Genomic DNA, 18,000 nt, shown 5'->3' with positions numbered 1-18,000 from the left:
ACAGAGCCCTGCCTGCCTGTCCGCGCCGCACAGAGCCCTGCCTGCTTGTCCTCAGTGCAAAAAGCCCTGCTTGTCCTCGCTGCACAGAGCCCTGCTTGTCCTCGCTGCACAGAGCCCTGCTTGTCCTCGCTGCACAGAGCCCTGCTTGTCCTCAGTGCACAGGGACCTGCTTGTCCTCAGTGCACAGGGACCTGCTTGTCCTCAGTGCACAGGGACCTGCTTGTCCTCAGTGCACAGGGACCTGCTTGTCCTCAGTGAACAGGGACCTGCTTGTCCTCAGTGCACAGGGACCTGCTTGTCCTCAGTGCACAGGGACCTGCTTGTCCTCAGTGCACAGGGACCTGCTTGTCCTCAGTGCACAGAGCCCTGCTTGTCCTCAGTGCACAGAGCCCTGCTTGTCCTCAGTGCACAGAGCCCTGCTTGTCCTCAGTGCACAGAGCCCTGCTTGTCCTCAGTGCACAGAGCCCTGCTTGTCCACAGAGCCCTGCTTGTCCTCAGTGCACAGAGCCCTGCTTGTCCTCAGTGCACAGAGCCCTGCTTGTCCTCAGTGCACAGAGCCCTGCTTGTCCTCAGTGCACAGAGCCCTGCTTGTCCTCAGTGCACAGAGCCCTGCTTGTCCTCAGTGCACAGAGCCCTGCTTGTCCTCAGTGCACAGAGCCCTGCTTGTCCTCAGTGCACAGAGCCCTGCTTGTCCTCAGTGCACAGAGCCCTGCTTGTCCTCAGTGCACAGAGCCCTGCTTGTCCTCAGTGCACAGAGCCCTGCTTGTCCTCAGTGCACAGAGCCCTGCTTGTCCTCAGTGCACAGAGCCCTGCTTGTCCTCAGTGCACAGAGCCCTGCCTGTCCTCAGTGCACAGAGCCCTGCCTGTCCTCAGTGCACAGAGCCCTGCCTGTCCTCAGTGCACAGAGCCCTGCTTGTCCTCACTGTACAGAGCCCTGCTTGTCCACCCACACTTCCTGTATTTGGACTCCTCACAGAGACCAACCGGCAATAGCTGTAGAGACAAAAATATAAAAAATTTTAACCAATGTATACTACAAATATACATAGTGTTATTTACTACATTATATAAAAAGTTTTTGTTAATGACAGGTACACTTTAAGTGTACGTTCGATCATGTAATATAAACTTGCACACAACACAAGGAATTCACCTTAAAGTTGCAGTTAAAGCTTTTATGCAACAATTCCATGTAAGGCCTCTATGCTTACCTCCCTCGCTCCCTCACAGCCTGCGGTATCCCATTGCCCATTCCATGCCCTGTCTCAGCAAAATTTAGCTTCCCTGCAGCTGGCAGGAAGTGCAGGTGTGATGTAACAGTGCCGTTCTGTCAGTTACGTCTGTAGCGACACTGTCCGTTACGTCAGCAGATGATACCATCTGCAGCTTTAGGAAAAGCACCAGCAGGGGTGGATTGACAACTCATGGGCGTCGGGGACAGGTGGGTCAACGTTATCAACCAATGAGGAGGCTGATGCTGGCCGATGTCTGGCATTAATCCTTTAGACACCGCAATTGAAGTTGATTGCGGAATCTAAAATTCATAAAATCTCATCCTGGCTAGCTTAGTGGGTTAATCGGGACCACTGCAATGAAAGAGAGGGCCCTTACCTGCCTCTGTCTGTCTTATCAGCACTCCAATAGTGCAGACAACCTGTAATAATGGAGCGCCGATAAGAGTGATCAATGCTGTTCTATCGCACAGCATTGTTCAGTGTTTGCAATCTAAAGATCACATGTATACTGATGTGGCGTTGGGGGGGAATATTGGGTTTTATATTCTCTGTTACCTGTAGCTGTGATCGGGGCCAGCGGGAGAATGTAGTGTCATATGCCTATATAGCTTCCATTGTGTATTCCAATCTTATATTGTAATTTTACCTTATGTACCTGGATATTGTTATCTGTTTCTGGGTCTACGGGCCTATTGTTCTCTTTCATTGTATTTTAATATGTTCTTATGCATATCACCAATAAAGCTTCAATGTTTGATGGTTAAAGATCACATGTAATGGTCTCTTATGGACTAAAATTAGTGAATAAAATGAAATAAAAAAAAAAGGTAATAAATGTGAATAAGCCCCTTGTCTAAGATTTAATATCACCCTTTTCCTTTTTTTTTTTTTTAAATAAAATTATGTGAAAAAAAACAAACATGAACATATGTGGTATCACTGCATGTGTAAATGTTTGAACTATCAAACTATGTTAATTAAAATGCATGGTCAAATGGCGTAAATGTAAAAAATACCCAGAATGAAAAAAATAAATCCAGAATTGCAGATTTTTGATCACTGCACATATCCTAAAAAAAATTATAAAAAATAATCAAAAAGTCCCATAATAAACAAAAATGATGAAAACTAAAAATCACAGCACAAAAAATCAGCCTCATACATCCACGTATACAGAAAAATAAAAAAGGTATAGGGGTCAGAAGAGAACAATTTTAACCCCTTAAGGACCCAGCCATTTTACACCTTAGGACCCGGCCATTTTTTGCACATCTGGCCACTGTCACTTTAAACATTAATAACTCTGGAATGCTTTTAGTTATCATTCTGATTCCGATATTGTTTTTTCGTGACATATCCTACTTTAACATAATGGTAAAATTTTGTGGTAACTTGCATCCTTTCTTGGTGAAAAATCCCAAAATTTGATGATGCATTTTTCTAACTTTGAAGCTATTTGCTTGCAAGGAAAATGGATATTCCAAAAAATGTTTTTTTAATTCACATATACAATATGTCTACTTTATGTTTGCATCATAAAATTGACGTGTTTTTACTTTTGGAAGACACCAGAGGGCTTCAAAGTTCAGCAGCAATTTTCCAATTTTTCTCAAAATTTCCAAAATCACAATTTTTCAGGGACCAGTTCAGGTTTGAAGTGGATTTGAAGGGTCTTCATCTTAGAAATACCCCACAAATGACCCCATTATAAAAACTGCACCCCCCAAAGTATTCAAAATTACATTCAGTCAGCATTTTAACCCTTTAGGAGTTTCACAGGAATAGCAGCAAAGTGAAGGAGAAAATTCACAATCTTCATTTTTTACACTCGTATGTTCTTGTAGACCAAATTTTGGAATTTTTACAAGGGGTAAAAGGAGAGAATGGATTGTTATTTTTGTAGCCCAATTTCTCTCGAGTAAGCACATACCTCATATGTCTATGTAAAGTGTTCGGCGGGCGCAGTAGAGGGCTCAGAAGCGAAGGAGCGACAAGGGGATTTTGGAGAGTACGTTTTTCTGAAATGGTTTTTGGGGGGCATGTTGCATTTAGGAAGCCCCTATGGTGCCAGAACAGCAACCCCCCCCCCCCCCCACATGGCATACCATTTTGGAAACTAGACCCCTTGAGGAACGTAACAAGGAATAAAGTGAGCCTTAATAGCCCACAGGTGTTTCACGACTTTTGCATATGTAAAAAAATATATAAATTTTTTTCACTAAAATGTGTGTTTCCCCCCAAATTTCACATTTTTGCAAGGGTTAATAGCAGAAAATACCCCCCAAAATTTGTAACCCCATCTCTTCTGAGTATGGAGGAACCCCATAAGTTGACCTGAAGTGCACTACGGGCAAACTACAATGCTCAGAAGAGAAGGAGTCATATTTGGCTTTTTGAGAGCAAATTTTGCTCAGGGGCATGTCGCATTTAGGAAGCCCCTATGGTGCCAGGACAGCAAAATAACCCCCACATGGCATACCATTTTGGAAACTAGACCCCTTGAGGAACGTAACAAGGGGGTACAGTGAGCATTTACAACCCACTGGTGTCTGTCAGATCTTTGAAACAGTGGGCTGTACATAATTTTTTATTTGCACAGCCCACTGTTCCAAAGATCTGTCAGACACCAGTGGGGTGTAAATGCACCCCTCATTACATTCCGTGAGGGGTGTAGTTTCCGAAATGGGGTCACGTGTTTTTTTTTTTTTTGCGTTTGTCAAAAACGCTGTAACAATCAGCCACCCCTGTGCAAATCAAATGTACATGGTGCACTCTCCCTTCTGGGCCTTGTTGTGCGCCCCCCAGAGGACTTTACGCCCACATATGGGGTATCTCCGTAGTCGGGAGAAATTGCATTACAAATTTTGGGGGGCTTTTTTCCCTTTTACCTCTTGTCAAAATGAAAAGTATAGGGCAACACCAGCATGTTAGTGTAAAAAAAATTTTTTTTTTACACTAACATGCTGGTGTAGACCCCAACTTCACCTTTTCATAAGGGGTGAAAGGAGAAAAAGCCCCCCAAAATTTGTTAGGCAATTTCTCCCGAGTACGGCGATACCCCATATGTGACCCAAAACTGTTGCCTTGAAATACGACAGGGCTCCGAAGTGAAACCGCCATGCGCATTTGAGGCCTGAATTTGGGATTTGCATAGGGGTGGACATAGGGGTATTCTATGCCAGTGATTCCCAAACAGGGTGCCTCCAGCTGTTGCAAAAATCCAGCATGCTTGGACAGTCAACGGCTGTCCGGCAATACTGGGAGTTGTTGTTTTGCAACAGCAGGAGGCTCCATTTTGGAAACGGTGGCGTACCAGACGTTTTTCATTTTTATTGGGGAGGGGAGGGGGGCTGTGTAGGGGTATGTGTATATGTAGTGTTTTTTACTTTTTATTTTATTTTGTGTTAGTGTAGTGTAGTGTTTTTAGGGGACAGTCACACGGGCGGGGGAATAAAACGAGTTTCCCGCTGCGAGTTTAAGCTGCCGCGCAAAATTTGCTGCATCGCAAACGTGCAGTCTGATACTCACTGTAAGTCCCCTGCCCATGTGAGTGTACCCTGTACATTCACAGGGGGGGGGGGGGATCTCCAGCTGTTGCAAAACTACAACTCCCAGCATGTACAGTCTATCAGTGCATGCTGGTAGTTATAGTTTTGCAACAGCTGGAGGCACATGGGTTGGGAAACACTGAGTTAGGAAACAGACAATGTTTCCCAACCAGTGTGCCTCCAGTTGTTGCAAAACCACTACTCCCAAACATTCTCAGGCATGCTGGAAGTAGTAGTTCGGCAACATCTTTAGAGCCAGATGTTGCCGAACTACAACTCCCAGCATGCCTGGAGAGTAAGGGCATGCAGAGGATGTGTAGTTTTGCAACATCTGGAAGGGCACAGTGGTCTTCAAACTGTGGACCTCCAGAACTTGCAAAACTGCAACTCCCAGCATGCCCAGATGCCAAGGGCTGTCTGGGCATGCTGGGAGTTGTAGTATACAGGGCCCCATTACAGCAATGCATGTCGCTTTACGGCGACGTGCATTGCTGTAAAGGGCCAGACCGCGGCTGAAGATCCACTCACCTGTCACCGCCGCCGCCGTCTTCATCGCCGGGATCCGGGTCTTCAGGAATGAGGTAAGTACCGGGGCCGCGCCCCAGCACTCCCTCGTCCCCCGCCGCGTCCTCCGGTCTTCCTCCCGTCCTCTCCTAACTTAGGGGCCGGGCAGGACGGGAGGAAGTAACCGCCCCGCCTGCGATTGGTCGGTTAACGATTGGCCGGCTTGCCACCTCGCTCCTAGGCTCCAGCATGGTCCTGGCTGTCTGTGACAGCCGGGATCATGCAAAATTACTGGGCGGTCGGGTCCCAGCGACCCGATCAGCCCGGTATCATTTCAGCAGGCATCCGCTTCCGATCTCTGCTCGGCGCGCGGCAGGGACCGGAAACCGCCAGGGCGTAAGTTTACGCCCTGGGTCCTTTAAGTTCCAGGGCGCCGGGGCGTAAAATTACGCCCTGGGTCCTGAACAGGTTAAAGGTGTTATCCAGGAATAGAAAAACAGAGCTGCTTTCTTTTAAAAACCACTCCCCGTCTGTCTCCAGCTCAGTTCTATTGAAGTAAATGGAGCCAAGTTGTAAAACCACACCCAACCTGGAGACAGACGTGGAACTGTTTTTGAAAGAAATTAGCTGTGTTTTTCTACTCATGGATAACCCCTTTAACCCCTTAAGGACCCAGCCGAAATATACCTTAAGGACCCGGCCATTTTTTGAACATCTGACCACTGTCACTTTAAGCATTAATAACTCTGGGATGCTTTTACCTTTCATTCTGATTCCGAGATTGTTTTTTCGTGACATATTCTACTTTATGTTAGTGGTAAAATTTTGTCGATACATTCATCATTTCTTGGTGAAAAATTCCAAAATTTGATGAAAAAATTGAAAATTTTGCATTTTTTTAACTTTGAAGCTCACTGCTTGTAAGGAAAATGGATATTCCAAATAAATTATATATTGATTCACATATACAATATGTCTACTTTATGTTTGCATCATAAAATTGACGTGTTTTTACTTTTGGAAGACATCAGAGGGCTTCAAAGTTCAGCAGCAATTTTCCAATTTTTCACAAAATTTTCAAAATCGGAATTTTTCAGGGACCAGTTCAGTTTTGAAGTGGATTTGAAGGGCCTTCATATTAGAAATACCCCACAAATGACCCCATTATAAAAACTGCACCCCTCAAAGTATTCAAAATGACATTCAGTAAGTGTGTTAACCCTTTAGGTGTTTCACAGGAATAGCAGCAAAGTGAAGGAGAAAATTCAAAATCTTCATTTTTTACACTCGCATGTTCTTGTAGACCCAGTTTTTGAATTTTTACAAGGGGTAATAGATGAAAAATTTGTAACCCAATTTCTCTCGAGTAAGGAAATACCTCATATGTGTATGTCAAGTGTTCGGCGGGTGCACTAGAGGGCTCAGAAGGGAAGGAGCAACAATAGGATTTTGGAGAGGGAATTTTGCTGAAATGGTTTTTGGGGGGCATGTCACATTTAGGAAGCCCCTATGGTGCCAGAACAGCAGAAAACCCCAACATGGCATATCATTTTGGAAACTAGACCCCTCAAGGCACGTAACAAGGGGTCCAGTGAGCCTTAACACCCCACAGGTGTTTGACGACTTTTCGTTAAAGTCGGATGTGTAAATGAAAAAAAAAATTTTTTCACTAAAGTGCAGTTTTTCCCCCAAATTTACCATTTTTACAAAGGGTAATGGGAGAAAATGCCCCCCCAAATTTGTAACCCCATCTCTTCTGAGTATGGAAATACCCCATGTTAGGATGTAAAATGCTTTGCGGGCAAACTACAATGCTCAGAAGAGAAGGAGTCACATTTGGCTTTTTGAAAGCAACTTTTGCTGAAATGGTTTTTTGGGGGCATGTCACATTTAGGAAGCCCCTGTGGTGCCAGAACAGCAAAAAATACCCACATGGCATACTATTTTGGAAACTACACCCCTCAAGGAACGTAACAAGGGGTCCGCTGAGCCTTAACACCCCACAGGTGTTTGACGACTTTTCGTTAAAGTTGGATGTGTAAATGAAAATTTTTTTTTTTTTTTTACTAAAATGCAGTTTTTCCCCAAAATTTTACATTTTTACAAGGGGTAATAGGAGAAAATTACCCCCAAAATGTGTAACCCCATTTCTTCTGAGTATGGAAATACCCCATGTTAGGACGTAAAATGCTCTGCTGGCGAACTACAATGCTCAGAAGAGGAGGAGCGCCATTGAGCTTTTGGAAAGAGAATTAGTTTGGAATGGTAGTCAGGGGCCATGTGCGTTTACAAAGCCCCCCGTGGTGCCAGAACAGTGGAACCCCCCACATGTGACCCCATTTTGGAAACTACACCCCTCACAGAATTTAATAAGGGGTGCAGTGAGTATTTACACCCCACAGAACTTTGGAACAGTGGGCTGTGCAAATAAAAAAGTTATTTTTCATTTTTACGGACCACTGTTCCAAAAATCTGTCAGACATCTATGGGGCGTAAATTCTCAATGTACCCCTTATTACATTACGTGAGGGGTGTAGTTTCCAAAATGGGGTCACATGTGTCGGGGGTCCATTGTTCTGGCACTATGGGGGCTTTGTAAACACATGTGGCCTTCAATTCCGGACAAATCTTCTCTACAAAATCCCAATGGCGCTCCTTCTCTTCTGAGCATTGTAGTTCGCCCGCAGAGCACTTTACATCCACATATGGGGTATGCTCTTACTCAGAAGAGATGGGTTTACAAATTTGGGGGGCTTTTTTCCTATTTCCCGATGTGAAAATGAAAAATTTTGGGTAAAACCAGCATTTTAGTGAAAAAATAAAATTTTTTTCATTTTCCCATCCAACTTTAATGAAAATTCGTCAAACACCTGTGGGGTGTTCAGGCTCACTATACCCCTTGTCACGTTCGGTGAGGGGTGTAGTTTCCAAAATGGGGTCACATGTGGGTATTTTTTTTTTTTTGCGTTTGTCAGAACCGCTGTAAAATCAGCCACCCCTGTGCAAATCACCAATTTAGGCCTCAAATGTACATGGTGCACTCTCACTCCTGAGCCTTGTTGTGCGCCCGCAGAGCATTTTACGCCCACATCTGGGGTATTTCTGTACTGTAAATTTTGGGGGTCTTTTTTTCCCTTTTACCGCTTGTGTAAATAAAAAGTATGGGGCAACACCAGCATGTTAGTGTAAAAAAATAAAAAAAATTTACACTAACAGGCTGGTGTAGCCCCCAACTTTTCCTTTTCACAAGCAGTAAAAGGAAAAAAAGCCCCCCAAAATTTGTAGTGTAATTTCTCCCGAGTACGGAGATACCCCATATGTGGCCCTAAACTGTTTCCTTGAAATACGACAGGGCTCCGAAGTAAGAGAGCACCATGCGCATTTGAGGACTAAATTAGGGATTGCATAGGGGTGGACATAGGGGTATTCTACGCCAGTGATTCCCAAACAGGGTGCCTCCAGCTGTTGCTAAACTCCCAGCATGCCTGGACAGTCAGTCGCTGTCCAGAAATGCTGGGAGTTGTTGTTTTGCAACAGCTGGAGGCTCCGTTTTGGAAACCCTGCCGTACAAGACATTTTAAATTGTTTATTGGGGGGGGGGACAGTGTAAGGGGTGTATATGTAGTGTTTTACCCTTTATTAGGTGTTAGTGTAGTGTAGTGTTTTTAGGGTACATTCACACTGGCGGGTTACGGTGAATTTCCCGCTAGGAGTTTGCACTGCGGCAAAAAATTTGCCGCAGCCCAAACTTGAAGCAGGAAATTTACTGTAAACCCGCCTATGTGAATGTACCCTGTACGTTCACATGGGGGGGCAAACCTCCAGCTGTTTCAAAACTACAACTCCCAGCATGTACCGACAGACCGTGCATGCTGGGAGTTGTAGTTTTGCAACAGCTGGAGGCACACTGGTTGGAAAACCTTCAGTTAGGTTCTGTTACCTAACTCAATATTTTCCACCCAGTGCCTCCAGCTGTTGCAAAACTACAACTCCCAGCATGTACTAATCACCGAAGGGCATGCTGGGAGATGTAGTTATGCAATAGCTGGAGGTACCCAACTACAACTCCCAGCATGCCGAGACAGCTGTTTGCTTTCTGGGCATGCTGGGAATTGCAGTTTTGCAACATCTGGAGAGCTACAGTTTTTAGACCACTGCACAGTGATCTCCAAACTGTGGACCTCCAGATGTTGCAAAACTACAACTCCCAGCATGTCCAGACAACAAACAGCTATGTGGGCATGCTAGGAGTTGTAGTTTTGCAACATCTGGAGGGATATAGTTTAGAGACCACTGTATAGTGGTCTCAAACTGCAGCCCTCCAGCTGTTGCAAAACTACATATTCCAGCATGCCCAAACAGCTGTCTGGGCATGCTGGGAGTTGTAGTTTTGCAACATCTGGAGGGCTACAGTTAGAGACCACGGTCTCAGACTGTAGCCCTCCAGATCTACTTACCGGCTTCCGTAGGATCCCGGCAGCCGTCCTCTTCAGACGCACGTGACGCCGCCCGCCGATCAACGTCGCCGCAGCCTCCGGACGGGTAAGTGGACGTCGGCGCCCGGTCCCCTTCGGTTCCCCGTTCTGCCCCGCATATTGTGGGAGGGCAGGACGGGGAAAACGAAAGTTAACCCCCCCGCCCCCGGTCTGCTATTGGTCGTCACCTCTGACGATCAATAGCAGACCAATAGCAGGGATAGGAGGGGTGGCAACCCTGCCACCTCACTCCTATGCCTACAGGGGGATCGTGGGTGTCTTAGACAACCGCGATCCCCCTTCTATTCCGGGTCACCGGGTCACAATAGACCCGTATGACCCGGAATCGGCGCAAATCGCAAGTGTGAATTCACTTGCGATTTGCGCCGATCGCCGACGGGGGGGGGGGGGGGTGGGGGCATTTGCACGGGGTGCCTGCTGATTGATATCAGCAGTCACCCCGGCCCGGCGCACGGCGGGGACCGAAATTCCCCCGGGCGTATGGATACGCCCTGTGTCCTTAAGTACCAGGACGTCAAGGCGTATCCATACGCCCTAGGTCCTTAAGTGGTTAAGCATACTAATTTGCATATACAAAGTTAATTTTAAAAGTAGTAAAATAAAATAAAACCTATAAATATTGGGTGTCATTGTAATCTTATGGACCTACAGAAAAAAAGATAATGACCCTGGTTTACTAAGAGTGCAATGTAGAGTGCAACACGATCAGACATCTTATTCCCTATCCTTTGGGGATAAGATGTTTTAACCCCCTTTCATGTAGGATTAAGGGAGTTGGCACCCTTTTAAATGTCTTTATTAAACCCTTTTCCCTATCCACTACTGGGGTGCCCAACCGGGGTACTACATGTATTCCTCACACGTGTGGAGTATATATCATTGTTTCCCAACCATAACTACCAGCATGCCAAGACAACCAAACTCTGGCTGGGGATGCTGGGTTTTGTAGTTTTGCAACAGTTGAAGGCACACAGGTTAAAAACACACACACACACACAAATACACCCCCCCTCCCCCTTCCTCACATGCCTTCAGCTGTTGCAAAACTACAACTCCCAGCATGTCCAGACAGCCAAAGTATTTCTGGGAATGCTGGGAGTTGTAGTATTGCAACAGTTGAAGACACACTGGTTTGTTTAACACACACAGAAATACACTCCCCCCCTTCCTCACATGCAGGGCTTTGATAAGGCACTTACAGACAGATAACAGTCTTCAGTGCCTCTGAGCTGGGAAGGTACATAGGAATCAGGGCACAGGAGAGCAGAGGGCCCCAGCACGGGTGTCTGCTCAGGAAAAAAATGTTGTCTTCAAGTGCCATAATCCATAGAAGGAGCAGAGCTCTGTGTCCTAAGAGACACAGATCGAGAGAAATTCTGCAGCTCCTTATAATATCTTAGTTTTTGTCTGGGCCGCTGACTGCAGGCCCGATCTGTAAACTTCACAAAAAAAAAAAAAATGCGGGCCCTTGGGCAGTGCACAACCCGTTAGTCCGCCCCTGGTCACCAGCCACAGACCGGGCACCCCGATACCGGAGGCTACGAGGGCCAAATCTACAACTTAGGCTACATTCACACGGCTGTTTACTTCCGTCCTGCTTTTCTCCCTTCACTGCCTCCTAAACAGACCATACTAATGGATGCAAACTGATTCAAACGGATGACATTCACACCACATTTTGTACATACAGGTCCGGCGGGGGGAGGGGCAAACCAGGCGCACCCGTACCCCAGCCGGATCAGCCCGTGACTTAATTTACTTTAATGATCCAACCGGAGTCAAACGGTGACTCCCGTCGGCTCAGTTTTGACCCATATGCAGTTTTGGACCTAAAACCGTAGTATACTACCCCCGCCGGCACCCATATGTACAAAACGTGGTGTGAATGCAGCCTTAGTATGAAAAGTCAGCCACCTACAGACTCCCATCATGGAACAAACTTGTTTGGAGTATGCAGGCGACTGGGGGGGGGGGCTACATTATTGCTTGTACTACTATCCCCATCATGGAACAGAGTCTGTTCCATGGTGGGGGTAGTAGTACAGGGACTGAGGGATTGATCGCACTAGGTCTCACTTCTGAGATCCGAGTAGAAGTTATAGAGCAGGGGAGCTGGCGGCATGATCCGCTCCTCTGCGATGTATCGTGTGTTTTTATTTTCATTTTTAAATCCCCTGCCAGGAGCCCTGAATAGTCGGTACCAAGGAGCCATTCAGGGCAGGGTTTTTAAAATCAACATTGTGAGTGGCAGCGGGGGCCACATGTATATTAAAAGTGCTGTGGGGGCAAGATATATAGCGCTGCAAGGGGGGCAGACATATAGCGCTATATATCTAGCCCCCCAGCACATTTATAATATGCCCCCCGCAGCGCATTAATAAAGATATGACATGTCATAATGCTGGCCCAATGATGCTGATAGAATACTTTTCACACATAGCGCTGCAGGGGCATCTGTATATAGATGTGCTGGGGGGGGGGGGGGGGGGCAGATAACGCATTATCTGCCCCCCCACAGTGCTTCTATATACATATTCCCACGCAGCGCTATGTATGAAAAGTATTCTATCAGCATCTGCGGGGGGGGGCACATTGTAAATGCACTTTTCACACATAGCGCTGCGTAGGCATATGTATACAGAAGCGCTGTGGGGACCAGATAACGCTATATGTCTGCCCCTCAGCGCATCTATATACATATGCCCCTGCAGTGCTGTGTGTGAAAAGTATTCTCTCAGCATCATCGGGCCAGCCGGCTGACCCGATGCGCTGCTGATAGAATACTTTTCACATATAGCGCTGCGGTGGCATATTATGACAAATGCGCTGTGGGGGACACATTATAAATGTGCTAGGGGGGCTAGATATATAGCGCCATCTGTCTGCCCCCACTGCAGAGCTATATATCTTGCCCCCACAGCGCTTTTAATATACATATGGCCCCCCGCTGCCACTCAAAATGTTCATTTTAAAAACCCAGCTGGGAGCCCTGAATGGCTCCTCGGTACCGACCAATTAGGGCTCCCGGCGGGCGATTTAAAAATGAAAGTAAAAACACACGATACATCGCAGAAGAGCAGAGCATGCCGCCAGCTCCCCTGCTTAATAACTTCTGATCGCATGGTGTCTCAGAAGTGAGACCCAGTGCGATCAATCCCTCAGCCCCTGTACTATTACCCCCGACATGGAACAGACTCTGTTCCATGATTGGGGTAAGTAGTACAAGCACTAATGTAGTCTCCCCAGCCACCCGTAGTCTCCTGCAGCTGGGGGAACTACTACTCCCATTATGGAAAGAAGTATGTTTCATGATGGGAGTAGTAGTAGTCCCACAACACTGCAGGAGTCTGCTGATGTCACCTCTCCTGAGCATGCTCAGAAGTAATATTGGATATTATAAACCGGGTGCAAACAAATGACATTAAAGGCTCATCCGTTTGCCATAGACTTCAATGTTAAATTTAAAATACCCATTTCTATTCCGTTATTTTTGACGGGAGAAAAAATACTGCATGCACCATCTTTTTCCCATAAAAAAAATAAAAAAAAAAAACAGAACAGAAAGCAAACGGGTGCAAACAGGTGATAAAGGATTGAAAAAAAAAATCCCATTGGCATCAATGGGATTATTTTACAGCCATTTTCAACCCATTTAAAAAACTATCAAACAGATTGATAACAGCCATTTATTGACATGTGAAAATTATAAACATTTTAAGAAATTGTAAAAGGTTTAAAATAAAATTCTCACTTTCTGACATCCAGGGTCTCATGTTTTGCAGCACATATGAGGGTCGCAGGATTTTCACAATGTGTTCACTGTAGAGTCTCAGACTTTCCTTCACCTCGGCACCCATTTTTCCTTACACCTTTATAGACACCTGTGACTAAAAAAGATTAAATGTTGACAATGTGTTTTCCTTTTTCATGATACAAGCTGTCACTACATTGTGAACAAACATTGCCATAAACAAGCTGTACCCCTGCTCAGAGCTACAATGACAACTGATTTTTCAGTGATAAATCCCCTACTCTCTTGTAAGGCCTCGTTCACACTGCCGTTAGACTCCACTATTCGGAGTTCCCTCAGCAATTTGTCCAGAATGACAAATTGGAGTTAAGTGGAGAAAAAAAATAGTGCAAGCACCATTTTTTTTCTCTGCCAAATTCCTGTAAAATTACTGGATCACCGATGGACCCCATGCAAGTGAATGGGGTCTGTCAGGACCCAGTAGTAGCCGTTTGCATCGTTTCAAAACCCTTAAATGGGCACTATCATTAAAACTAATTTTTGCTATTGCACTCCTTATGGTAAATTTTAAAAAAAATTAAGTTTTCTAAGTTTTATTTGTGTTCAAAAAAGCTGCCACTAGGAGTCTCCCTACTTGTCCAGAGCACATTTCCCCCTATCCTCCTGCACAGACTTTGGACTCCTGATGGCCTGCCAGAAGTCCAAAATCAGGAAATGCAGTCTGGAGTGCTGAGAGGGGGGGGGGGGGGTGCAGCCTTAGCCAATCATGGTTCATCTCACACTGAACTGCTCTGGGCTGTGTGTAGAAGAGTGAGGGAGGAAGTTCTCCCTTGTAGGAGGATTATAAAATGTAATGGGCCGAATGCAAACGGCAATGTGAACCTGACATTAGCCATTTTCAACCAAAGAAAAATTATGTTCTGTTCTATTTGAATATCTATTGCATACATGCAGCTTGTAATTGTCTCCATGATTAAGGGCATCCAGAGGTGCCGGCAGACATGAGGTACCCGTGAGTCCATTTGATGAAAGTAACACTTTTTGGGTGTGCCCATCTCAGGGCCACTTCTAGGTAAACAGCAGAGCTAGGAAATTCCTGAGGGACTGTGAAATCCTTATTAATAAATTAATGGGAATTTGCCTTTACTGGGAATCACCTAATATTTTGTTAGGTAAAGCTGGAAAGTACAAACAACAATACAGTAACAGAGTCACAAGGCCCAGCCTCAATAATCCATTCAGTACACAGGTCCTACTTAGATTTGATAAGGTTTTCCAGGAATATATATTCCACATGCTGTGACAATAAGAAATACAAGTATACTCACCTGCTCCATTCTACAGACTTTGGATTCCAACGGCATCTGGTCCATGAAGCTCTCCGCTTCTTCCCGCTTCCTATGACAATCGTTCATGCAGAAACTGCCCACTCAGCAAATCATTGACTGGGGGGGGGTTACCCCAAAGGCCAGTGATTGCCTGAGCGGCCAGTTCCTGCACAAACTGTGGGGTCATAGGAAGCAGAGAGCTCTGGGGACCAGATGCCGACAGAATGGCAATATTTGATGTACATGTGTATGGAGCGGACTCAGCATCTTAACCCCTTAAGGACACATGACGTACTGGAACGTCATGTGTCCACTCCCGATCTATAACGCGGGGCCACGGCGTGGCCCCGCGTCATAGCGGGTCGGGCCCGGCCTCTAACAACGGCCGGGACCCGTGGCTAATAGCGCGCGGCATTGATCGCTGTGCCGCGCGCTATTAACCCTTTAGACGCGGCGTTCAAAGTTGAACGCCGCGTCTAAAGTGAAACCGAAAGCATGCCGGCTAGCTCAGTGGGCTGTTCGGGATAGCCGCGGTGAAATCGCGGCATCCCGAACAGCTGACAGGACAGCGGGAGGGCCCCTACCTGCCTCCTCGCTGTCCGATCGCCGAATGACTGCTCAGTGCCTGAGATCCAGGCATGAGCAGTCATGCGGCAGAATCGTTGATCACTGGTTTCTTATGAGAAACCAGTGATCAACATAGAAGATCAGTGTGTGCAGTGTTATAGGTCCCTATGGGACCTATAACACTGCAAAAAAAAAGTGAAAAAAAAAAGTGAATAAACATCATTTAACCCCTTCCCTATTAAAAGTTTGAATCACCCCCCTTTTCCCATAAAAGAAAAAACACAGTGTAAATAAAAATAAAAATAAACATAAATGGTATCGCCGCGTGCGGAAATGTCCGAATTATAAAAATATATCGTTAATTAAACCGCACGGTCAATGGCGTGCGCGCAAAAAAATTCCAAAGTCCAAAATAGTGCATTTTTGGTCACTTTTTATATCATGAAAAAATGAATAAAAAGCGATCAATAAGTCCTATCAATGCAAAAATGGTACCGTTAAAAACCTCAGATCACGGCGCAAAAAATGAGCCCTCATACCGCCCCATACACGGAAAAATAAAAAAGTTATAGGGGTCAGAAGATGACAATTTTAAACGTATTAATTTTCCTGCATGTAGTTATGATTTTTTACAGAAGTCCGACAAAATCAAACCTATATAAGTAGGGTATCATTTTAATCGTATGGACCTACAGAATACATATCAGGTGTCATTTTTACCGAAAAATGTACTACGTAGAAACGGAAGCCCCCAAAAGTTACAAAACAGCGTTTTTTTTTAAATTTTGTCGCACAATGATTTTTTTTCCCGCTTCACCATAGATTTTTGGGCAAAATGACTGACGTCATTACAAAGTAGAATTGGTGGCGCAAAAAATAAGCCATCATATGGATTTTTAGGTGTAAATTTGAAAGAGTTATGATTTTTTAAAGGCAAGGAGCAAAAAACGAAAATGCAAAAACGGAAAAACCTCCGGTCCTTAAGGGGTTTTAAAGGGGTACTCCGATGGAAAACTATTTATTTTTTTATTTTTAAAATCAACTGGTGCCAGAAAATTATACAGATTTGTAAATTATTTCTATTAAAAAATCTTAATCCTTCCAGTACTTTTTAGGGGCTGTATACTACAGAGGAAATGCTTTTCTTTTTGAATTTCACTTCTGTCACGACCACAGTGCTCTCTGCTGACCTCTACTGTGCATTTTAGGAACTGTCCAGAGCAGGAGAAAATCCCCATAGCAAACATATGCTGCTCTGGTCAGTAGAGGTCAGCAGAGAGCACTGTGGTCGTGACAGAAGATGAATTCAAAAAGAAAAGCATTTCCTCTGTAGTATACAGCCTCTAAAAAGTACTGGAAGGATTAAGATTTTCCTAAGATTAAGAAATTCCTATTCTTGCACCAGTTGATTTAAAAAAAAAAAAAAAAAGTTTTCCACCACCTTTTTGCAATACAGTTCCCCTATACAACTCTCGGGCTAAGGTCATAAATCTAGGAGGTGTCTATAATCGAAATAAAGCAGTTTATTTCATGCAAATCAAATTATGTGGTGTATTGCCTCAAATGCGACTGTGGTCCTTTCTATGTAGGAAAGACCATACGCCCACTCTATCACAGAGTGAGGGAACACATTAGGTCTATACAGACTGGAAAAGGCTCTAAGTGTTTTATTGCCCACACGAGGACTTTCCAGAATGGAAATCCTAGAGCCTTGAAGTTCACGGCATTAGAGAGAGTGGAACAGTCCCCAGAAATTAATGACAGACACAGAACGTTACTGATAAAAGAGTCCCGTTGGATATTGCGGACAAACGCTACGGGACCTCTTGGTCTCAATGACCACAATGAAATGAGTGTGTTCATTTAATAAGTGTCTGCATGGCTTGTATTCCGTTTCGCTATATGGTTGTTTTTAACTTACTAGTTGCTAGGAGTTACGTACCTTTGTCTTAATGTGTATGTATTTCGGTATGGTTAGGGTTAATGTTTCCCCTTGTGTCCACTACGTACCTCCTACCTAGTTATCCAGTGGCACCTATGAGAACCACCCGGACTGTTTTTAAACACTCCCATGGACGTACTCACGTAGGGCCAGATGAAGCGCGATACGGTCGTAGCCCACAAACTGTTCGGCGTCCTCTTCCCCCAAGCACATGGTGTCCCCCAGACTTCAATAAAGAAGTTCCTTATCGTCAGCAACTAAAGGTCTTTGCTCCGTATTTTCTTCACTTCTCATATGTATTGGTATTACCATTGGACTGCTCTGCACGTGTTAGCACGACCGCATATAGCTGTTTGTTTGAGGATTTCCCGACTGAGGTTTTCCTGATCTGGTGCCACAGACCAGTGTACTCCGTCCTACCAGCACGATACCGAGGGAGGGTGCCCGGCCACGCTTCTTTTGTGTCAACTTACAGTTCCCTTATACGTTTTCAATTTGAAAACTGTACGGAACCGTATTGAAAACCGTATGCATTGACTCTCCATTGAAAACCATATGCCAAACGATGTATCCGGTTGTGTGTTTTTTTCCTTGTACCCAAAAACGTAGCCTGCCACGGTTTTTGGTCC

At 45.1% G+C, this 18,000-nt stretch overlaps 1 protein-coding gene across 3 annotated transcripts in view; it reads right to left on the bottom strand.

Moving 5' to 3' along the window:
* The window catches only part of RIGI (RNA sensor RIG-I), a 75,629-nt gene that overhangs the window by 45,004 nt on the left and 12,625 nt on the right, over positions 1-18,000 (bottom strand). For all 3 annotated transcript variants that reach the window (XM_056519546.1, XM_056519551.1, XM_056519537.1), the window contains exon 2: positions 13,535-13,670. In XM_056519546.1, coding sequence (XP_056375521.1) covers positions 13,535-13,640 — 106 coding nt within the window. In that variant the 5' untranslated portion in view covers positions 13,641-13,670. The remainder of the gene's footprint in view (positions 1-13,534; positions 13,671-18,000) is intronic.

Source organism: Hyla sarda, chromosome 1, assembly GCF_029499605.1.
Source record: "Hyla sarda isolate aHylSar1 chromosome 1, aHylSar1.hap1, whole genome shotgun sequence".
Lineage (NCBI taxonomy): Eukaryota > Metazoa > Chordata > Amphibia > Anura > Hylidae > Hyla > Hyla sarda.
This window is presented reverse-complemented; position numbering and strand designations above follow the sequence as displayed.